General features: G+C 48.9%; 1 protein-coding gene across 2 annotated transcripts; it reads right to left on the bottom strand.

Moving 5' to 3' along the window:
• Nucleotides 1-1,648: 1,648 nt before the first annotated feature.
• On the bottom strand, nt 1,649-18,472 carry Eif4h (eukaryotic translation initiation factor 4H). Of its 2 annotated transcripts, NM_001006957.2 has the most exons (7): nt 18,211-18,307; nt 8,495-8,682; nt 7,356-7,420; nt 7,179-7,275; nt 6,232-6,291; nt 3,868-4,005; nt 1,649-3,423 (listed from the first exon to the last, which is right to left on the bottom strand). In NM_001006957.2, exons 1-7 carry the CDS (start codon nt 18,267-18,269, stop codon nt 3,284-3,286), a joined length of 747 nt encoding a protein of 248 aa, NP_001006958.1. In that variant the 5' UTR covers nt 18,270-18,307; the 3' UTR covers nt 1,649-3,283. The 2 variants fall into 2 exon arrangements, with proteins under 2 accessions (NP_001006958.1, XP_006249196.2); XM_006249134.4 differs by lacking the exon at nt 6,232-6,291 and having other exon boundaries at nt 18,211-18,472.
• Between the last annotated feature and the right edge of the window lie 280 nt (nt 18,473-18,752).

The raw sequence follows: 18,752 nt of genomic DNA, 5'->3' as shown, positions 1-18,752 counted from the left end.
AAGTTACGCGCTGTGAGCTACTGTGTAGGTCCTGGAAAGTCAGTGAATGTTTTTTGGTTTTTTTTTTTTTTTTTTTTTTTGGTTCTTTTTTTCGGAGCTGGGGACCGAACCCAGGGCCTTGCGCTTCCTAGGCAAGTGCTCTACCACTGAGCTAAATCCCCAACCCCCAGTGAATGCTTTTAACGGATAAGCTGATCTCAAGCCCCAAACCACTTGTAGCCCTGGCTGTCCTGAACTTGCTCTGTAGATCAGGCTGGTCTTGATCTCAGAGACCAGCCTGCCTCTGCCTCCTGAGTGCTGGGATTAAAGGCGTGCACCTCTACACACAGCTTCAGTAGGGAGTTTATTCTTGATCTCTTTACAGATGGTTGTGAGCCACCATGTGGTTGCTGGGATTTGAACTCAGGACCTCTAGCGTGCTCTTAACCACTGAGCCATCTCTCCAGACCAACATCTACCTTTATGCATTATCTGATGTTTGAGAGCTGAGGATGTGCAAGGACGGAGTAGGCTCCCTTCATGGAACAGCAGCTGCTCTTGAAGACAATCCAGGGTTCAAATCCTAGTACCCACATGAGAGACGGATGGACGGACACACACACACACAGTCAGCTCCACCATACCCAACATTGCCTAGCCACCATGAGCACCCACATAATACAAAGAAAAATCCTGCCCCCAAAGTCATCAATCCTGACTCTGGAGAGACAATCTGGCTAACAAAATGAATCCTCAAGGAAGAACATTTCAGGATGCAGTTTCCTGTTTGGTTTAGTCTTAACGCCACAGAAGCTGGCGTGTTGCTGACTTGTAGTGTTTTCATGTAACACATAGGCCTTCTGTTCAAAGCCCAGGACCAAACAAAACAAAACATGGAATCCTACAAAAGCAGAGAAACCAGGAACCAAATGTCTGAACTCTCTACATCGATGTACATGGTCCAAACACTGAAAAAGGTCCTCTCTGTTTGGATATTCTGCTAGGGCCACTGAGGTAGTAAACTAACCTTGTAAGTTCCTCCATTTTAGAGGTGTGGTATCTTGAACTCAAGTGCTCTGCCTGTCTGCCCCCATAGGACTGAAGGTGGGCCCTATGCCCGGCACAACCATTTTATGAATAAGGTGTTTTACCTGCAAAGGTACTCACAGGCACGAATGAGGGCACCAGACCTCCTGGACTGGAGTTACAGACGCTTGAGTTGCCATGTGGGTTTAACCCGGGTTCTCTGGAAGAGCAGCAACTGGTGCCCTTAACTACGGAGCCACCTCTAGCTCCTCAAAGGCCCTCTCACCACAGCTCACACAGCTGGCTAGCCTGGCTGTTGAGCAAGCCCAGGTGACTTCTGTCTCCATCCCCTGGGTGCCGGGTATGGGTATGCACCACACGGATGTGGGACATGCTTACACAGTAAACGCTTGCCCTTTAAGTGCCGAGACGACTTTCTTCTTCAGAGGCTCCAAGAATCAGGCTTCTGCAAACTGGGCCATGCAACACACCATGGAGTACAACTCAGTGGCACAGGGTTTGTGTAGCAGGACCATGGTTTGACCATATAACATGCCACCCGAATTACTTCTAAATGCTTCTCAGTAGCACTCCCAAAGTTCAAAACTCAACTTCACAAGTGGCCAGAAAGACAAGCAGTAAGTGTTATGTAAGGTTCTCTTTTATTTAAAAGATCATTCACAAAATACCATATCCATAGACTCACTTTCTGTCATAGAACTGAATGTGTTAAGTGTTTGGAATTCCATTCTTACAGAGTCAGCTGGGCGCCCAGCAGTGTGGATGGACGTGCCTGTTCTGTCTTTTCCGCATTGGAGATGGATTAGATCATCTGAAAGCATCAGCTTTGATTACAACCACGCAATGCATGTCTGTCTTAAGTTAGGTATTGGTGTTACACAAATGGTTCTTATCTCAGAAGCAGAGAAGATGGCAGGCGAGGGAAGGAGTGAGAGTTCTGTAAATTGCCGAGACCTTGCGACAAAGACAATCATGAGCCAAGGGGTGGCTGGCAGGAAGCTGCTGGCTAACGAGCAAGCTGCGCACCTCAGCCCTTCTTTCCCAAGGCTCTAGTGGCTGGCTGACCCCTACCTGCTCCGACTGGAACAGATGGAGACTCGGTGCCAAATCACTTTCCATTTGTTCACACACAGCTGTCCGAGCTAAAGCAAAGCCTGATTGATCCCCTTGCTCTCAAGTGAGTGCTCAGCACTGTCTGTGGGAGCAGGGTCTGCCCCACAGAGCAAGCAGCAAGCCTAGAGGTTTCTAGACACCCAGGTACTGAGGTTCTCAACAGCTGTGCAACCGATCAGAGAAAGTGCCAGACTCTAGGCCTTGAGCTGTGGTGGGGAGCAGCCTTTTGGGCTAAGCGCCCTGGAGCAGACAGACACAAGGGAAAGAGCGCAGACTCAGTGCAGGCACAGCTGCCCGGTGCAGCTCCAGCACCACCCCTGCTTCCTACAGGCCTCGGCTGCAGGAAGCGGATTGAGCTGCAGCGGGTTGCACCCCCAAGGGGCCTCCACGGCCCAGGAAGAGCAGGGAATGAGCTTCCACTTGGTCTTAGAGCGAGCAGGAGCAAAGCCACATGGCCACTGGCACCCAGAGCCACCAGAGCAGAATGTCCCAATTCCCTGCACCCTTCTGGCCTCACTGTTTGACAGGAGCCTGCTATACCTGAACAGGCTGCTTGGGGCAGGTGACTGACCCCAAACACAGCAGCCTCTCGGGACCAGAAGGCAGTTTCCTTGTTTTAAAGCAAGATGCCTCCAATTCTGTGTGCTCATCCCAGCTGGATACCTACCAACAGGCCACCACAGCCGCCTAGCTAGTGGCCCCAGCTCTTTCCCAGAAGCCACAGCAACACAGAACTCGACATGCAGATTGGAGAGAAGCTCTGAGAAAAAGCAGAGGACAGCACACCCGGAGCGTGGCCAGGGCGCGGAAAGGAAAGAAAGAAAGCAAAGGATGAGGCACCTCAGCCCACCTTCCACACGTGACCGACATCCACACGGCGTGGGAAGGAGCAGGGAGAGGCCAGGAGTGAGAGGGGAGAGAAAGAAAACAGAAAGAAAGCACAAAACAGGCACTAGATAGATACAGCAAAGCCAAGAATGTACTAGAAACCACTTGTTAACAGCTGACATGCACTCGCAAGCTCTGTGTTCCCGCTGTAAGGAGGACAGTGCCAGGCGGGAATGGGGCCTGCAGGGCGACTGCCTGCCACCAGGCTGTGCTCTTGCTCCAGCTCCCCCACACCCCATTCCCTCCCAACCTAAGCTCATTCTTGCTCCTTCTGAACCACTTCCTCTCTGGGCCTGGCTCCCCCGAAGATGGCTGAGTTGGGGTTGGCTACTTGATTGAGGGGTGTTGCCACTGTCCGAGGTTTAAGCTGCAGCCGCGGTCTCTGTGCTCGTTCCTCTGGAAGACAGAAAACACAGGTTATAGAAAATGGGCTCCATGCCTTCCATGACGGCTTCATTTAGTCCAGGCTGGCCTCAAACTTGATATGTAGATGAGGATGACATTGAGCTCTGGATCCTCCTGCCTTTACCCATCGCTCTCCAAGTGCCAAGATTATGTGCTACTATATTATAAGACCTATCTAGGGGCTGGGGATTTAGCTCAGTGGTAGAGCGCTTACCTAGGAAGCGCAAGGCCCTGGGTTCGGCCCCCAGCTCCGAAAAAAAAAAAAAAAAAAAAAAAAAAAAAAAAAAAAAAAAGAAGACCTATCTAATTTCAAAATTGCCTTACAAATTTGATGACTGACAACCGAGGCCAGCCTACTATTCAGACCAGGGTCAATGCAGAGCAAGAAGGAAGGTTTAAAGGAGCAGATAATGAGTCCCAAGGATGCTGCCTTACCTTCTGTGGGTTCTCTGAAGTCCATGTTGGAGCCACGCAGAGGAGGGCCATCTCGAAAGCGACTCCCCATTGGAGGGCCTGCTCGCCGGTCCCCAGGGCGACTGCCCCCCCTACCCCCTAAGAAGTCATCCCTGTAGCCTAGGAAAGAAGACACTGAGTCAAAAACACTGTCACATAAACAGAGACACACAATCTTCTATGAATTGATTCTTCAATGTGATATGTGTCTGGAATCTGGAATCAAAATTAAAGTGTACAAACCCCTCTGCATTGCAGGGAGATAACACATCTGGGAATGGACCCAGGCCTTGTACCAGGGAAGCATTCTGTTGCCAAGCAATGCCCAGCCTTACTGGGGTACTGGTGGATTCAAGGCAACCACTCCATTCCACTTGTCTCTGCTGAGGTGTGGACCACACAATACCAATCAGAGAGGGTACCTTGCACCCACAGTATAAACTGCAGCTTACTCAAGAGATGCCGAATTCTGAGCAAACGGAAGGCTTTTCTCAGAGGCAGGAGCGCTATAGATGTTAGGCCAGCCAAGATCACATAGGAAGCCTCATTAAAAACAGAAAACACAATGACGGTGGCCAGGCCAGAGATGACCTAGCCGTCCATCCACCCACCCATCCATTCATTAAGAGCCTGTTATTCTTAGGCCACACTACACACCAGGGGCTCACAACTCCTGTCACCTCCAGCTCTAGCAGATAAAGACGGTCTCCACGGGCTCACATGTGGTACCATGAACTTATAACCCCATAACTCAGTGAACTGTTAAGCTCTGGCCAGTGAGAACAGGTATCAAAAATAAACCAAGAGATGAGAGGGCTCTGCAAGGCAAGGTGCTTCCTAACTACACTGGAAGGAGACTTCCTCTGAAAACTGTCACCCACACACACACATCCACACCCTTCCCCCCATGTACGCGCGCACGCAGATGCCTTTAATCCCCCTGCTCAGGAGGAAGATGAACTGTGTTTGGGGCCAGCCTGGGCTATAATGTGTTCCAGGCAAGCAAAGGATACACGGTAGGCTCTTACCTAAACAAAACCAAAAACCAGAGCAGCACATATAGAGCACAAGAATACATCCAGACAACCGTCTGCACCCTTCATTTGAATTCCCCCTTTGTAGTGGAAATTTTACTCCCTCCAACTACTTTTCAAGTTGTTTAAGTAAGGGCCTTACTTCGTGACTCAATCTGACTGCACTTGAGATCTTCCACCTCAGTTCTCTGAGCACTGAATTATAGGTTAGGTCATTTTAAGATGCCCTCCCTCTCCCACACGTGTGGGAGCCAAGCACACACTGGTACACATATACACAGCAGAGAAGCACTCACACACAGAAACTGTAAGCGAAGCCCTTAAGCACCGGGAAGGTTATGCAGGAGACAAGCTCATCCAGGGACTGACTTCTAGGAAGCACACCATGAAAACCCCTGTTCTTTACAAAGTCAGGGTTAGCACACTGGTGGGAGAGGGATGTGTGGTGTGGGACTTAAACTCAGGACCTCTCCCTACGTGATTTGCTGCTGAGCTACCTATTCCTACTCCAGCCCCACGGGGACATTTCTACCTCCTCTCTTCACTGTATTCCCCTCTATTTAAAAAAGAGAAAAAGGCCCCACTCCTTTAGAACACTGTCAGAATACTTAAGTCAGATCCACAGGTGTCTTAGAGGGCATCACCCTGGCAGCTGCCTCTGGGACCCAAGAGTGGTAAGGCAAGGGTTCCCACTGCATTCTTGGCTGAAACAAGGCAACTGGGAAAGGCTCTGGCCCTAGAATTAGGTCTCTCCAGGACCTGAGGCCCTATGGAGCTGCTTCCCCTCAGGAGCTGCTTCCTTGCCGGGCTGGCTGAGACATATGCTGCGCGTTTTAGTCAGAAACCAGCTCATACATAAAATTACAGACTTACTGCTCACTGCTACTGTACTTTTATGAGCAAGTTCATTTCTGACTGCTCTAGTCTGTGCCTCTCATCCCTACTGATGCAGACATCCTCTGATCAACCTATCTTACCCTGAAGTGAAGAAGCAGAGCTCCATGCCCTTCAAGAGAGAGAAACACTGGCCACCAGGACCCATACCGGAGAGGTTTCCTCGGCAGCTCTGGAGCCTCTAAGTTATTTCCAAAATCACTGCTATCTCTTTCTGTACTGTATACAAACCTAAGAGTTGTCCTGGCTATAGCCCCAGCAACAGGCTCAGAGGAGAGCAAAAGGAGGGGCCTGACTTCTCTGCCCAGCCCTGAGGCTTAGCATGGAGACTTTTTGGGAGGAACTAAAAGCCTGTCTAGGTTGAACGCTCCTGAGAGACAAGGGAGCGAGGGAAGAGTGGAATGTTAAATACTGATACCAGAGCTGAAGTCATCCCGGGAATCCCATCCACCTCTCGGTTCTCGAGAGCCACCCATTCCTGAGGACACACACACAAAAAGACAAAGTTGAGGTCTGTGCTCATTACTCTTGTCATCACGACACAAACAATCATTTAACAAGAGGGAACCTCCAGTGAGAAACTGTCTTCCCCAGACTGGCCTGATCCCCTGTGAGCATGTCTAAGGGGGTAGGTGAGCCCGGGGTTGTATAAGGAAGCAAACTGAGCAAAACGGGAGCAGCATTCCCCAGTGTTCTCTGCCTAAGCTTCCCTAGACAAGGGACTGCAGCCAAATAAATGCTTTCTCCCCAAGATGCTTTCAGTCCCAGCAAGAGAAACCTCTCTAGCCCAAGGACATGGCTGGACAGCTTCATGTCAGCTCAACACAAGTTAGAGTCACGAGTGGAGGGAACTTCAATTATGAAAATGCCTTCATAAGTCTGGGATGTAGGGGGCTAGAGAGATGGCTCAGTGGTTAAGAGCACTGACTATTCTTCAGAGGTCCTGAGTTCAAACCCCAGCAACCACATGGTGGCTCACAGCCATCTATAATAAGATGATGCTCTCTTCTGGTGTGTCTGAAGACAGCTACAGAAAGAAAGCAGGCTGAGTCAGTCATGGCAAGCAAGCCAATAAGCATCACCCTCCGTGGCCTCTGCATCAGCTTCGCCTCCAGGTTCCTGCCCTGACTTCCTTCAATGGTGAACACTGACATAAAGTATAAGCCCAATAAACAATAAACCCTTTCCTCCACGCTGCTTTTAGTCATCGCAACAATAGAAACTCTAACGTCACTTCAGAAATAAGACAAAACCTAAGCTCTCAGGGACCTATCAGGGCTCTGAGCCAGTGCTCGATAAATGACACACGGGGCAGCAAGCAGTGTGCACACAGCAAGTTCTGTCCAGTTTAAAACAGCTCATCACCTCTGTCATCAGGTCCGCCTTTCCTGAACCCAAAGCCACCTTTGTCTTGTTTTCTGCCTTCTGCAATGTCCACACGAAGTGACCGGTCACCCAAGAGCTGAGGACAAGGAGAAGACAGTTATGTATCAGCAGGTTGCTCAGGCTGCTGCCAGAGCAAGGGAAGTTGAGGGCACTTACTGCACCGTCGTAGGTCAGAGCCTCCTTCAGGGAATCCACCTCATCAAATTCTACATAGCAGAACCCTGGAAGAAAACAGAAGCCATACTGAACACACATACACCCTGGACTCTAGGCCGGCTGGGATCTTACCAGCATCAGCAGGAACCCCAGAACATCCTAGTGTGCTCCCACCCCCAATAAAGTCTGATGTAACCAGGCTGGTCCCCAAACCAGCTAAGTAACTAAGGACAACCAGAACTTCCGATCCTGCGCCCCATCTCGCAAGTGCTGGACTGTGGGCCCACACCACCGGGCCTGGTTATGTAACGCTAGGGAAGGAGCCCAGAGCCGTGACCACGCTAGGCAAGCCCTCTGCCAGCGAAGCCGCATTCTGAGCCGTCCATTATATTCCATCAGGTGGAGAACACTAACTCAACAGGCACCAAAACAGCAGCACTGCTTAAGCTGCTTCCTTCTTTTCCTCCCCAAACAGGCTTCTTCCAAAGGGAGCCTGGCACCTCTGAGCTTACGTCCTGATTTGATAACAATTACCAATAAAATGAGCCAGTGAGGGAGAGCTCTTCAGAACTGGAGAGACGGCTCGCTAGTTCAGAGCATTTGCTACTCTTACAGAGGACCAGGATCCACTTCTCAGCACCCATACAGTAGTGCACAACTATCTATTTGTAAACCCAGACCCAGGCAGCCTAATGGGCTCACACACGGCTCCTATACGACCATGCATGTATGTAAAACATTCATATACAAATACGATGTAAATAAATCTACTTAAAAGTCATTTTTAGGGATGCACAAACACATGGTTTTTTTTTTAAAGAAGTCCTTAGCTTTATTACGTGCTTTCCCTAAGACCGCTTCCCCCCCCCCCCCCCCCCCCCGTACCTGCAGACACACTGCATGAACATTGGGCAGGCAAACCTGGCATACGCCATATCCCATTACACCACATCAAGTACAAAACCTGGCTTCCCCCAGGGTCTGCAGAACGGAACTAAAGGCCGGCCAACGGATGCTGATCTCTGCTGTTCGGACCAGGCTCACACAGGACACTCAGCTTTTGGCTTAGCCAACACATTTTCACTCATGCCTCCCCCACCTAACCTTCCCTATCACCCACAATAAACACCCCAGCTTACCTTTAAATTTGTCTGTGTCTTTGTCTCTGACTAGCCGCACACTCCGTATGCTGAGATCCTTAAAGATAGCATCTATGTCACCCTGAACTGTGTTAAAAGGGAGATTTCCTACGTAAGCTGTGTAGGGGGGCTCTGTGGGTAGCTCCTTCTGGCTTCGGGACCCATGGCCACCAGCACTGCCGCGGGACCTAAAAGGAGAGATGCAGAAAAGTTTAGGGTTCCTGATCCATAAGAGTAACCCACCAATTGTGACCTCTGTCACACTGTCTGCCCAGCATCCTTGCTTTATGATTTTGGTGACAGAAATAGCCATATAAACACTACACGAGATGCTCCAAACACCACATGGCCTATGACACTGGCTCCCTTGCTGGGCTGGAATCTGTACCGGCAATGCTTTGTGGTAAAACCTAGGTCAATACTCTCCATTCACAATCACACAAGAAATATGGAACCACTCAGGACAGAGTTCAAGACTAGCCATAGCTACATAAGAGCCTGTCTTTGGGGGTGGAGGGGAGGACTAAACGGCTCCATCTGGGTGCAGTGCTTGCCGCGTATGCATGAGGACCCGAGTGTGCATCTCTGGACCTTACAGCCATCCAGCCTAGCTGAACAGTAAGTTCCAGGTTCTGTGACAACCTGTTTCAAAGACTGAGGAAGACAACTGACAGTGACCTCTGACCTAACATGCACACAAATAAACAAAAAAGAGAAAAAGCCAAGGAGGCATATGCCAGTAACCAGGAAGTCAAAGCAGGAGTGAAGTTACCCTCATATATAAAACAAAAAACCAAAATGGACTAGCCAGAAGAGAGGAGGAAAACCCTTTAAGCCCCATTGACACTATTCTCGTGCTCTCATCTCCCAGAGCACCCATTGACTATTTCCAGTAAGCCACTTTGGGATGGACCGTGGACATGTAAGCCATCTGAGTATCTGAAAACTGCCATTTACTAAACCTGTCAGCATGGCACAGGAGCTGAGCCGCAGTGACACAAAGTGGAGCACTCCTGCAGACAATGTTGTGCCCGTGCCACAGGCAGAACACCTTACCACACACTACTGATCCTTGTTATTCTGACTGACCTTCTAATAACCTGTCAGAAGGTTCACCTAGCTGTGACGCTGTGTGGGTGGCACACACAGCAAGGATATGCTAGATACAAGGATGTGACTCACCCACACCAGGGCAGGAGAGTGCAAGCTCTCACCACAGTACTCCCAATTCCGTGTGACTGTAAGCACTGTTTATTTCTGGAAAAGTGAGCTCATAAGTACACACAGGTATTATGAATAAGGTTTAGCAATTGAATACCTATGTGGAAGCAAGCCCAAGCCCAGGAGTAGTCTCTCCCTAAGTCTATGGGGCCTAAAAGGATGTAGTTAAAACAGTGGGAAGAGATTGCTCAGTGGTTAAGAGCACTGACTGCTCTGCCACAGGTCCTGAGTTCAATTCCCAGCAACTACATGGTGGCCCACAACCATCTGTAATGGGATCGATGCTCTCTTCTGTTGTATCTGAACACACATACAATGTACAGTATATAGATAAAATAATTGTAAGAAAAGACAACGGGATTCTGCTGGCCATGATGGCCCACATCTTTAATTCTGAGTTCAAAGCCAGCATGGTCTGCAGAGTTCCAGGAAGCCAGACTAAAAAGAAACCCTGCCTAAAAAAAAACAAAAACAAAAACAAAACTGTAGTGGGATTCAGTTCAGAGCCAAAGACAAGGGGCAATGCCTGCTTTTGGGAAGACAGAAAGCTTAGCTGTCAGTCAAATAGCAAGGAAAAAAAAATCCTGTGGAAGTGCCAAACAGCCAGGATTCAGAGCCCTGATGAAACAAGCCAGCACCCTTCTCAGAGGTAGCATTAACCACGCATAAGTATGTCCTTAGCAGGGCCTGGGCTACGTGGTAAAAACCTGTCTAGAGTAGGAGCTCTGCCAATCACTTTTCTGAACATCAGTGGTTGTTTTCCTGTATGAAGTCCAGGCTGGCCAATCCTCCAGCCTGGATGATTATACACAGCACACTTCCATTTTGCCTGTTACTTTATAAAAGTTTGAAAGATCAGTTTCATAAATGAATTTAATTGACTATAAACCACTTCATAACTACCAAGTGCCATATAAAATTTAATAACAATCACAGAGCACTCAAGGTTCAGCTGCCACACCTGAGGTCATGATCTGAACCAGGCACTTGGGACAACACAAGGAAGAACAGAAACTGGGAACCCAAAGCACAGAGCCCAGCCCCTCTCCTGCAAGCTCAAGCCTACATTCTCAGACTCCTGGCTCTACCACACATGTCACCAAGCCATGGCTCTGTCCAATAACCTAGTGGTCGAACTAAGAGCAGCCTAGACATTCATGACACAAAAGAAATGTTTCAAATTATAATCCAGGAACTCTAACTTTCAGCTGCCAAGTGTGACCCAAATCCTTTAGGCTGTCAAGTTTTTCACCCCAACCAAATGGTGAACTGTCTGGAGGTCAGAGCAAGATCATGGAAGGCCAAGCCCCATACATGCCCTCTAGCAAGAATCTGGAAAAAAACAAAAAACAAAACAAAAAAAAAACCCAAAAAGCCCAAAAAAAACCCCAAAAAACAAACAAAACAAAAAATAAAAAACCAAACCACTACAGACAGAAATCCTCTACATCGTTAGGAACCTGAGTTCAATTTTGTAGACCAGGGAATCAGACTCAAAGACATGGAGGTTTCAACCAGACCAGAGGAGGAGTGACTAAGAAGAAACCATCAGATCCAGCACTCAGTGAAGGGCCTGTCTAACAAGCTTGAAGTCATGGATGCTGCCCTGAGTACCACACGCATCCAAAGAAACCAATGAAAGAAGCAGAGATTAGTGGAGGCTGGATACAGTCAAGTAAATGAAACAGAATCAAATTGGCCCAACTGTCCTGGTGGCACAGGCCTGGGATCCCAGTCACAGACACAGAATCTCAAATGAAGCCAGCCCCAGCAAGACTGTCAACAAAATAACCCAAAGTTAAAAGAAAAAAAAAAAAAGGTGTGTGTGTGTGTGTGAGAAGGATATATCTCGGCAATAGAGTATTTGTGCAATATGGACAAATCCCTAGGCTCCACCATGTCTATAATCTTAGTATTAAAGGCACACAAGCGGTAGACAGGAGCATCAGGAGTTCAAGGTCATCCTTGGTTAGGTGGGTAAATATGGAGACTCAGTCTCATAATTAAGTATGCCACGTGTGTTGGCACACCCCGTTATCCCCAGCACCGATGAGGCAGAGACAGGCAGATGGGAGTTCAGATTTTTGTGTGTTCATAACAGCTGGGTCTATATAGTGAGCTCACTAGTCTTCATTTATTTTTGGTGATTCATATAAACCACACACACACACACACACACACACACACACACACACACACACACACACACACTTCTAAGAAGACTGGGTGTGCTGAGCACACAGTGGTGGCACACACAGAGAGGCAGGTGGACCTCTGAGGCCAGAGTAGACAACAGCCAAGGCTACATAGAGAAACCCAGACTCACAAAACAAAAGGACTGGGTACATTAGCACCCACCTCCTATCCCAGTCAGGGCTACACATCACAAAAAGCCAACAAATACAACTCTCACCTTTCTTCCTGCCTTCCCTCCCTTCTGACTAGCCCTGCATAGGTTCTGATGATCCCCAACACTCCACACTTAGCTAAACCTTACAGCCTACACTCATCCTGAAGCTGGGGTTGCACACATACACAGAACCCAATGTAGATGATGCCCACCCTACCATGCAGCTGGGGGTTCGGGGGTGGGGGTGGGGTGGAGAGGAAGTTCGGATTATGCCACTCCTGCAACTGGAGTGCTTGAGGTTGGAGCAGGGTGATCAGAAGTTCAAGGTCATGCTCATGCCTAGGTTACATACCGATCTCAGGCGAATCATTTTAAGAGGGGGTTGGGGGGGCTGGGGATTTAGCTCAGTGGTAGAGCGCTTACCTAGGAAGCACAAGGCCCTGGGTTCAGTCCCCAGCTCCGAAAAAAAGAACCCCCCCCCCCAAAAAAAAAAAAAAAAAAAAAGAGGGGGTTGGGGAGGAGAAAGACTTGTCTATCAACAAGAGTAGGACCACCTCCCATTACTGATGGGCTGGAAACCTTGATACTAGACTGACTTCAGACATCATTGCATTTAGGGGACATTGTGTAAAGAGGCGTGTCAGCATCTGCAATTACAGACTGTTACTAAATTTCAAAATCCCAAACGCATCTGGGATGGTGAGTCAAACCTTTAATCCAAGCACCAGGGAGGCAGAGGCAGGATCTGTCCGAGTTTGAGGTCTGTATCTACATAGTGAGTTTCAGAGCAGCCAAGGCCACACAGAGAAACTCTCAAAACAAAAAACAAAACCAAACAACACATTAACAACAAAAATCAACCAAATATATGTTCCATAGGAATACCCTGGGAAGAATCCATTCAGCTTACAGGAGTGTTCTGAATGCTAGCACTGAGAGGCCTGAGAACAGCCTCCTGGATGTCCTTCCTCAGGTGTCAACCACAGCAGCACACTCAAGATGACAGCCTGGTGCCTCTTTACTGTTTCTGAGACAAGTCCACACATCTTAGGCTGGCTTCTAGCTATTAGCTACATGGCAGAGGCCCTTGAGTTTCTGACACTTCTGCCCCTCCATCCCAAGTGCTGGGATTAGACACACACACCAGGTGATTTACCTGGTGCTGGGGATGGAACCTGGGCTTCATACATGCCAGGTGCACTCCTAAATGAGCTGCACCCCCAGCTCCCACACAAAAATTCCTTATCAGTTATTTGTAACTACTCATTTATGTCACTGATAATTACACTAATTATAAAGAAAATTCAAGGCCGGTGATGGAGCAGCTGGCTAAGAGCATTTGTTGCTCTTGCAGAGAACCAGGGCTCCATTTCAGCATCCACAGCTATCATAATGGGGTTCCAGGGAATTGAACACTTTCTTCTGATCTGACACCAGCACATGCACACACAGACAAGTCATTCCTAACACATAATCAATCTAGTGAGGCCCTGGGAAGGCAGAGCCATGCAGTATCTGTGAACTGTGTCTGTCTGTCTCAAGATGGCCATGGCCACAGAATGAGATCCTGTCAAGAAAGTAAAGCCTCCTGGAGACCAGGCTGGCTTCAAACTTAAGAGAGCTCCACCTGCCTATGCCTCCCAAGCGCTGGGTTTAAAGGCATTTGCCACTTCCACCATGCCCAGCCAAGAAATTACATTTTTCCCTCTAGTCCTTATTGTCTGTTTTGGAGCCAGAGTCTAACCATGTTGTCCAAAGTCATCCTTTTAGTTCAGAATACAGAGCAGGGGTTGGGGATTTAGCTCAGTGGTAGAGTGCTTGCCTAGGAAGCACAAGGCCCTGGGTTCGGTCCCCAGCTCCGGGAAAAAAAAAAAAAAAAAAAAGAATACAGAGCAGCTAGGATAGACAACTCATGTCACCACATCAAGCCCAGGAATAAATACTTCAATTCGTACTTTCAACAATTTCTAGCAGACACATTTTCAACAATCTCAGTCCTTGAGACTGACATTCGTTCCATCTAATTCTCCTGCTTGATGGCTTCCAATTAGGCGCCCAGAAGCCTTTGTTGCAAATGTAAAATGTTACGAAAATGTTTCAAATGTAAAACCATTTCTTGCATTTTATATGGTTAATGACCAACAAAACCAGAAACTCTGGGCTGGAGAGCTGAGAGGGTTATGAGCACCTCTTCCAGAGGACCTGGGTTTGATTCCAAGCAGTCACATTTGTCTGTGGTTTCAGCTGTAAGGGATCTGGTATCTTCTTTCTGGCCACTGTATGTACAAACATGATGCAGAGACATACACTTTCACAAGAATACTCAACATACATGAAATTAAAAACCCAGACCCAGGGGTTGGGGATTTAGCTCAGTGGTAGAGTGCTTGCCTAGCAAGCGCAAGGCCCTGGTTTGGTCCCCAGCTCCAAAAAAAACAAAAAACAAAAAAAACAAAACAAAACAAAAAAAAAAAAAAAACCCAGACCCAAACAACAAAATTGGGAGTTCCCAAAAGACAATTTAGGAGCCAGCCTGATGGTGCGCACCCACCATTCCTGGAAGCATGGCAGCACTGAAGAGCAAGAGGTAAGCCAGGGATCCACAGAACAAGACCAACCTGGATGTATTGTTGCCCACCTCTAATGTTAGCGCTGCTCCAGGAACAGGACTAAAAATACTGTCTCAAAAAACAAAACAAACAACCCCATAAAACAAAGTCCATTTAAGAGTCAGTACAATCAACTCCCGAGGATTTGGAACTGTGTTTTGATTTGCTTGAGAACAATGCAGTTCCTGGCCCTTGGTCCAGGCTGAGGATGGATCCGCACATGGGTAGGCTTGAGGAGAAAGCCAAGTTCTTAGTCCTCACTTCCTGACAACTGCAGGACCACAACACATCTACAAAACAGGTTTGTGTCCTTCCAGAGAGGCATGTGACTAGAATCCCAGAAATTGGGAGGACAGAGACTGAGGCAAGAGCTCTGGAACATTGTAAAAAGTTTGAAGCCAACTAGGCCACACAATGAGATGATCTTGAGGCTTTAATAAAAGCTTTTGGAGAGGGGTTGGGGATTTAGCTCAGTGGTAGAGTGCTTGCCTAGGAAGCGCAAGGCCCTGGGTTCGGTCCCCAGCTCCGGGGGGTGGGGGGGGAGCTTTTGGAGAATATATAACTCCGAAAGCCAGGCTTAGGCCATAGCTATCGCCTCATGCTCTGGACCAGAGGAGAGGACCTCACACAAATGATTAAGAAGGGCCTCCCAGGGCTGGAGAGATGGCTCAGCCGTTAAAGGCTCACAACCAAAAATATAAGAAGGGCCTCCCAATATGTGCTGAGGCACCTATAAGGTTTAAGTGCTGCACAGCACAAATATAACTGCTGATAGAACATTACTAACACAGCAATTTAAAGATCAAAGATATCTAGTCACCTCTTCTACCATCCTGTACATCTCAGAGTGGAGAACAGGCCCTGGTTCAATATTCAGTTGAGCAGGTGAGGGGAACAAAGGGCTACAAAACAAAAAATCCATGCAAAACAAGCCAGCAGAAGCGGATCTGCTCTTCTGTAAGACATAAAATACTCAGTAATAATCTTGTTTTCACTTGGAATCCTCCTGCCTCAGGCTCCAGAGAGACCATCTCAAAAAACAAACATCAGACATCCCCTCACACACAAGACAAAGAGAAAGGGAGCACCTGTGTGCTGAGCCTGTAACCAAGCACCGAAAGGCAGACAGAGTTAGTTCAAAGTCATCCTACCTAGTGAGTGTACCACAAGCTAGGCTACAAGAGACCCTACCTAAAACAGAACAGAAGAGGGGGCTGTGCACAGGGGGCACCGAGGAGGCAGGGGCAGGAGTATCTGAGTTCCCAGCCTGGTCTACACAGCAAGTTCCAAGACAGGCAGGATTATAAAGAAACTGAGATGGCGCAGCTCTTACCAAGAGCATCAGCTGTTCTACCAAAGTACCTAAGGGTGGTTCACAACTCATCCCAGACATGCCTCTTTAGACACCAGGAAAGGAGACACATGTGGGCAAAAGCCTCCTATCAATAAATGAGTGAGCAGTACAAAGTCACTGAGAAACGTACTTCCAAGTGACAAGAAGCCAGCCAAAGGGCCTGGTACAGTGGTGCAGGCCTTTAAATCCAGTGCTTGAAGGTAGAGGCAGGCAAATCTGTTTTTCAAGGTCAGCCAGGGCTACCTACATAGTGAGATCCTATCCCCAAAAGAGAAACAGAACAAAGCCAGCTTGAAAATTTCAGTTCAAAGAGGTGTTAATAAGTAAAGGGACTTTCAAAACAGCTTTAAGGGATGCTTTAAGAGTGTTAAGACTCTCAAATTAGCTTTGAGAGAACATCTGAGAGGATGGCTAACATTTTCATCTGCCTGTAAGTATTTCAAATGAGTTGCATTTTGAGAGATTTGAATTTGTTTACTTCTGATGTTTTAAAATTATTCAAACGTCTCAACTGTGGCACGTGCTAAGTCAAAGGCAGTTTTCTTCCCCTTTGAGATTTAAAACTTGAGTTTCTCATGCCCCAACCTCTATAGCACTAGGATCTGGGGAGGAAAAAAGAACCCTTGAGTACATTTACTTTTTTCAAACTAGTAGAGAAAAACCAAACCAAACCCAACCCAACCCAAACTGAACAAGATGGCTCAGGCCTCTAATCCCACCACTGGGAAGGCAGAGGTGGGTTCAGCTCCAGGCCAGCCTGATCTACATGGTGTGTTCTAAGTTGGCCAGAATTACATACCCACTAAAGACCCTATCTTAAAAAAAAAAAAAAATTCCAACAGCAAGTTAGTACAAACCTATACCTAGAAAGCTATCCCCAAGGGCATTCATGGTAACACTTCACCTAACACCTATTTGTATTTTTATTAGCAAATAAAATGTGTGGCTCCACCTTACCCTGAACTTCTTCCTTAAGGAAGCATGAATAGTACCCAGTACACTACTGCAACCAAACAAGACGGTGACTCATTTTCAACCCCGGGTATTTAATGATGATCATTCTTCACCTAACAAAAGACACTTTGGGGGCAGCCACTTTGGAAACCTAACACCTCAGTAAAACTACAGGGATATTCTCTGGGCAAGTCACCTTTTCTGTAAAAAGGATAAAGGCCAAGTGTGTCCTTGAGAAATAAGACGCTTAAACTGACTGTCCCATAAAACTCCTATAAGCGTCTTTCTTTTCTTGAAGCAAGTGGCTGCCGCTTGTTTATTTCTATTGTTTGGCAGGAGACCGAACCCAAGACTTAGGACATGCTAGACAATCGCTCTATCACTGAGCCACAACCCCAGCTGGTAACGTGTTATTTAAAAGTGAACAAAATACCCGACGCTGGTTTTTTGGAATTATGCACCAAGAGCTTTCTATTCATCAGTAAAGGATTGGGGGAGGTTGGAGGATTGGTTTTAAAGTATGTTGTCTGTATCTGACCAGAATCAGAACGAAGCGAAAGCGATTCTCCAGGTCAGGGAAGAAACTAGGAAGAAATCAACAATTTCCGCCAGCAGACACGTAGTATCTGTCAATAAGGCATTCTAAACGCCAAGGAGGCTGAGAGAAAGAGACACGCACACTCCCCACTACGGTGTATTTGTTTTGGTTGAGGTCCGCGCTCCCTGTCTCTCTCGGTGGATCCGACGGTCCCAGGATCCAGACGCCAATTGGAAGGGAAATCACCCCTCTCGCGGCCCGCGGGCTTCACGTAGAAGCAACCCAGGGGCCCGGCCGAGCAGCAGGGACCCTGGAGAGGGACAGGCCGCCGCCGCCCGCTTCCGTGCTGCAGCCCAGCCCGGAGCGCGCTGAGGATAAAGCTGGACGCGGGCGCTGGTTTCCCCGGGAAACCCTCCGGCGTCGCTGCGGTCTAACTTTCGGAGCGAGGCCTCGCAATGTGCGGCGCGGAGCCGAGGGAGGGATGTGCGCCGCGAGCAAGCTAGAGCCCGGCAGCCTAACCGTCGCCAGCCGCTCCCGGAGCGCGCCATTTCCAGGCCTCTCCTCGGGCCTGGTCAGGCCGCTTCCCGCCGCCCGTCTCGAGTGAGCGCGGCAAGGCCGTCCCCTTCGAACCTCCCGGCACTCCGCCCGGCGGAGCCGCCAGCCTGCCAAACCGCGCCCCGCCCGCCTCACCCTCTACCGCCGCCGAAGCTGCTGTAGGCCCGATCGTCGTAGGTATCGAAGTCCGCCATTTGCCGTCTCCGCTCCTTGAGGAACCAGCGGGCCAGCGAGGAAGGACCCCGCAATATAACTCCTCCTCCCCCCTCCCGCCCCGCTACCGGGGCTGTCCGCCGCGCTGCCTGATCGCAAATCGCACGCACGCATGCGCGCGCCGCCGCGCCCGGCCTTGGGCCGACGGGGCCCGCTGCTGGCCCCGGCGCGCTCTGCGGCCCACGTGGTGGGGCGGCCAGCCCCCGGAGCGCCGCGCGCACGCTCTGCCCTCCGAGGCCCATTGTGTGCTAGCTTGAAGGTTTCACGCGTGGTTGCCTCTTACTGTCCTTGCCCCGCCCTGTCCTGTGGTCACCTACCTCTCTGGCATTGTCTGTCACCCTGCACGCTGCTTTCTAATGATCACTAGATTCAGTTTGGGTTTTGTGGAGCCCATGCTGGGCCGGAGCTGGAGCGCTGGAGCTGAGGATGACCTTGAACCCCTGGTTTTTTGCTCTCTCCACTTC

Source organism: Rattus norvegicus, chromosome 12, assembly GCF_036323735.1.
Source record: "Rattus norvegicus strain BN/NHsdMcwi chromosome 12, GRCr8, whole genome shotgun sequence".
Lineage (NCBI taxonomy): Eukaryota > Metazoa > Chordata > Mammalia > Rodentia > Muridae > Rattus > Rattus norvegicus.
The sequence above is the reverse complement of the archived record's forward strand: the minus strand, read 5'-3'. Positions and strand labels throughout refer to the sequence as shown.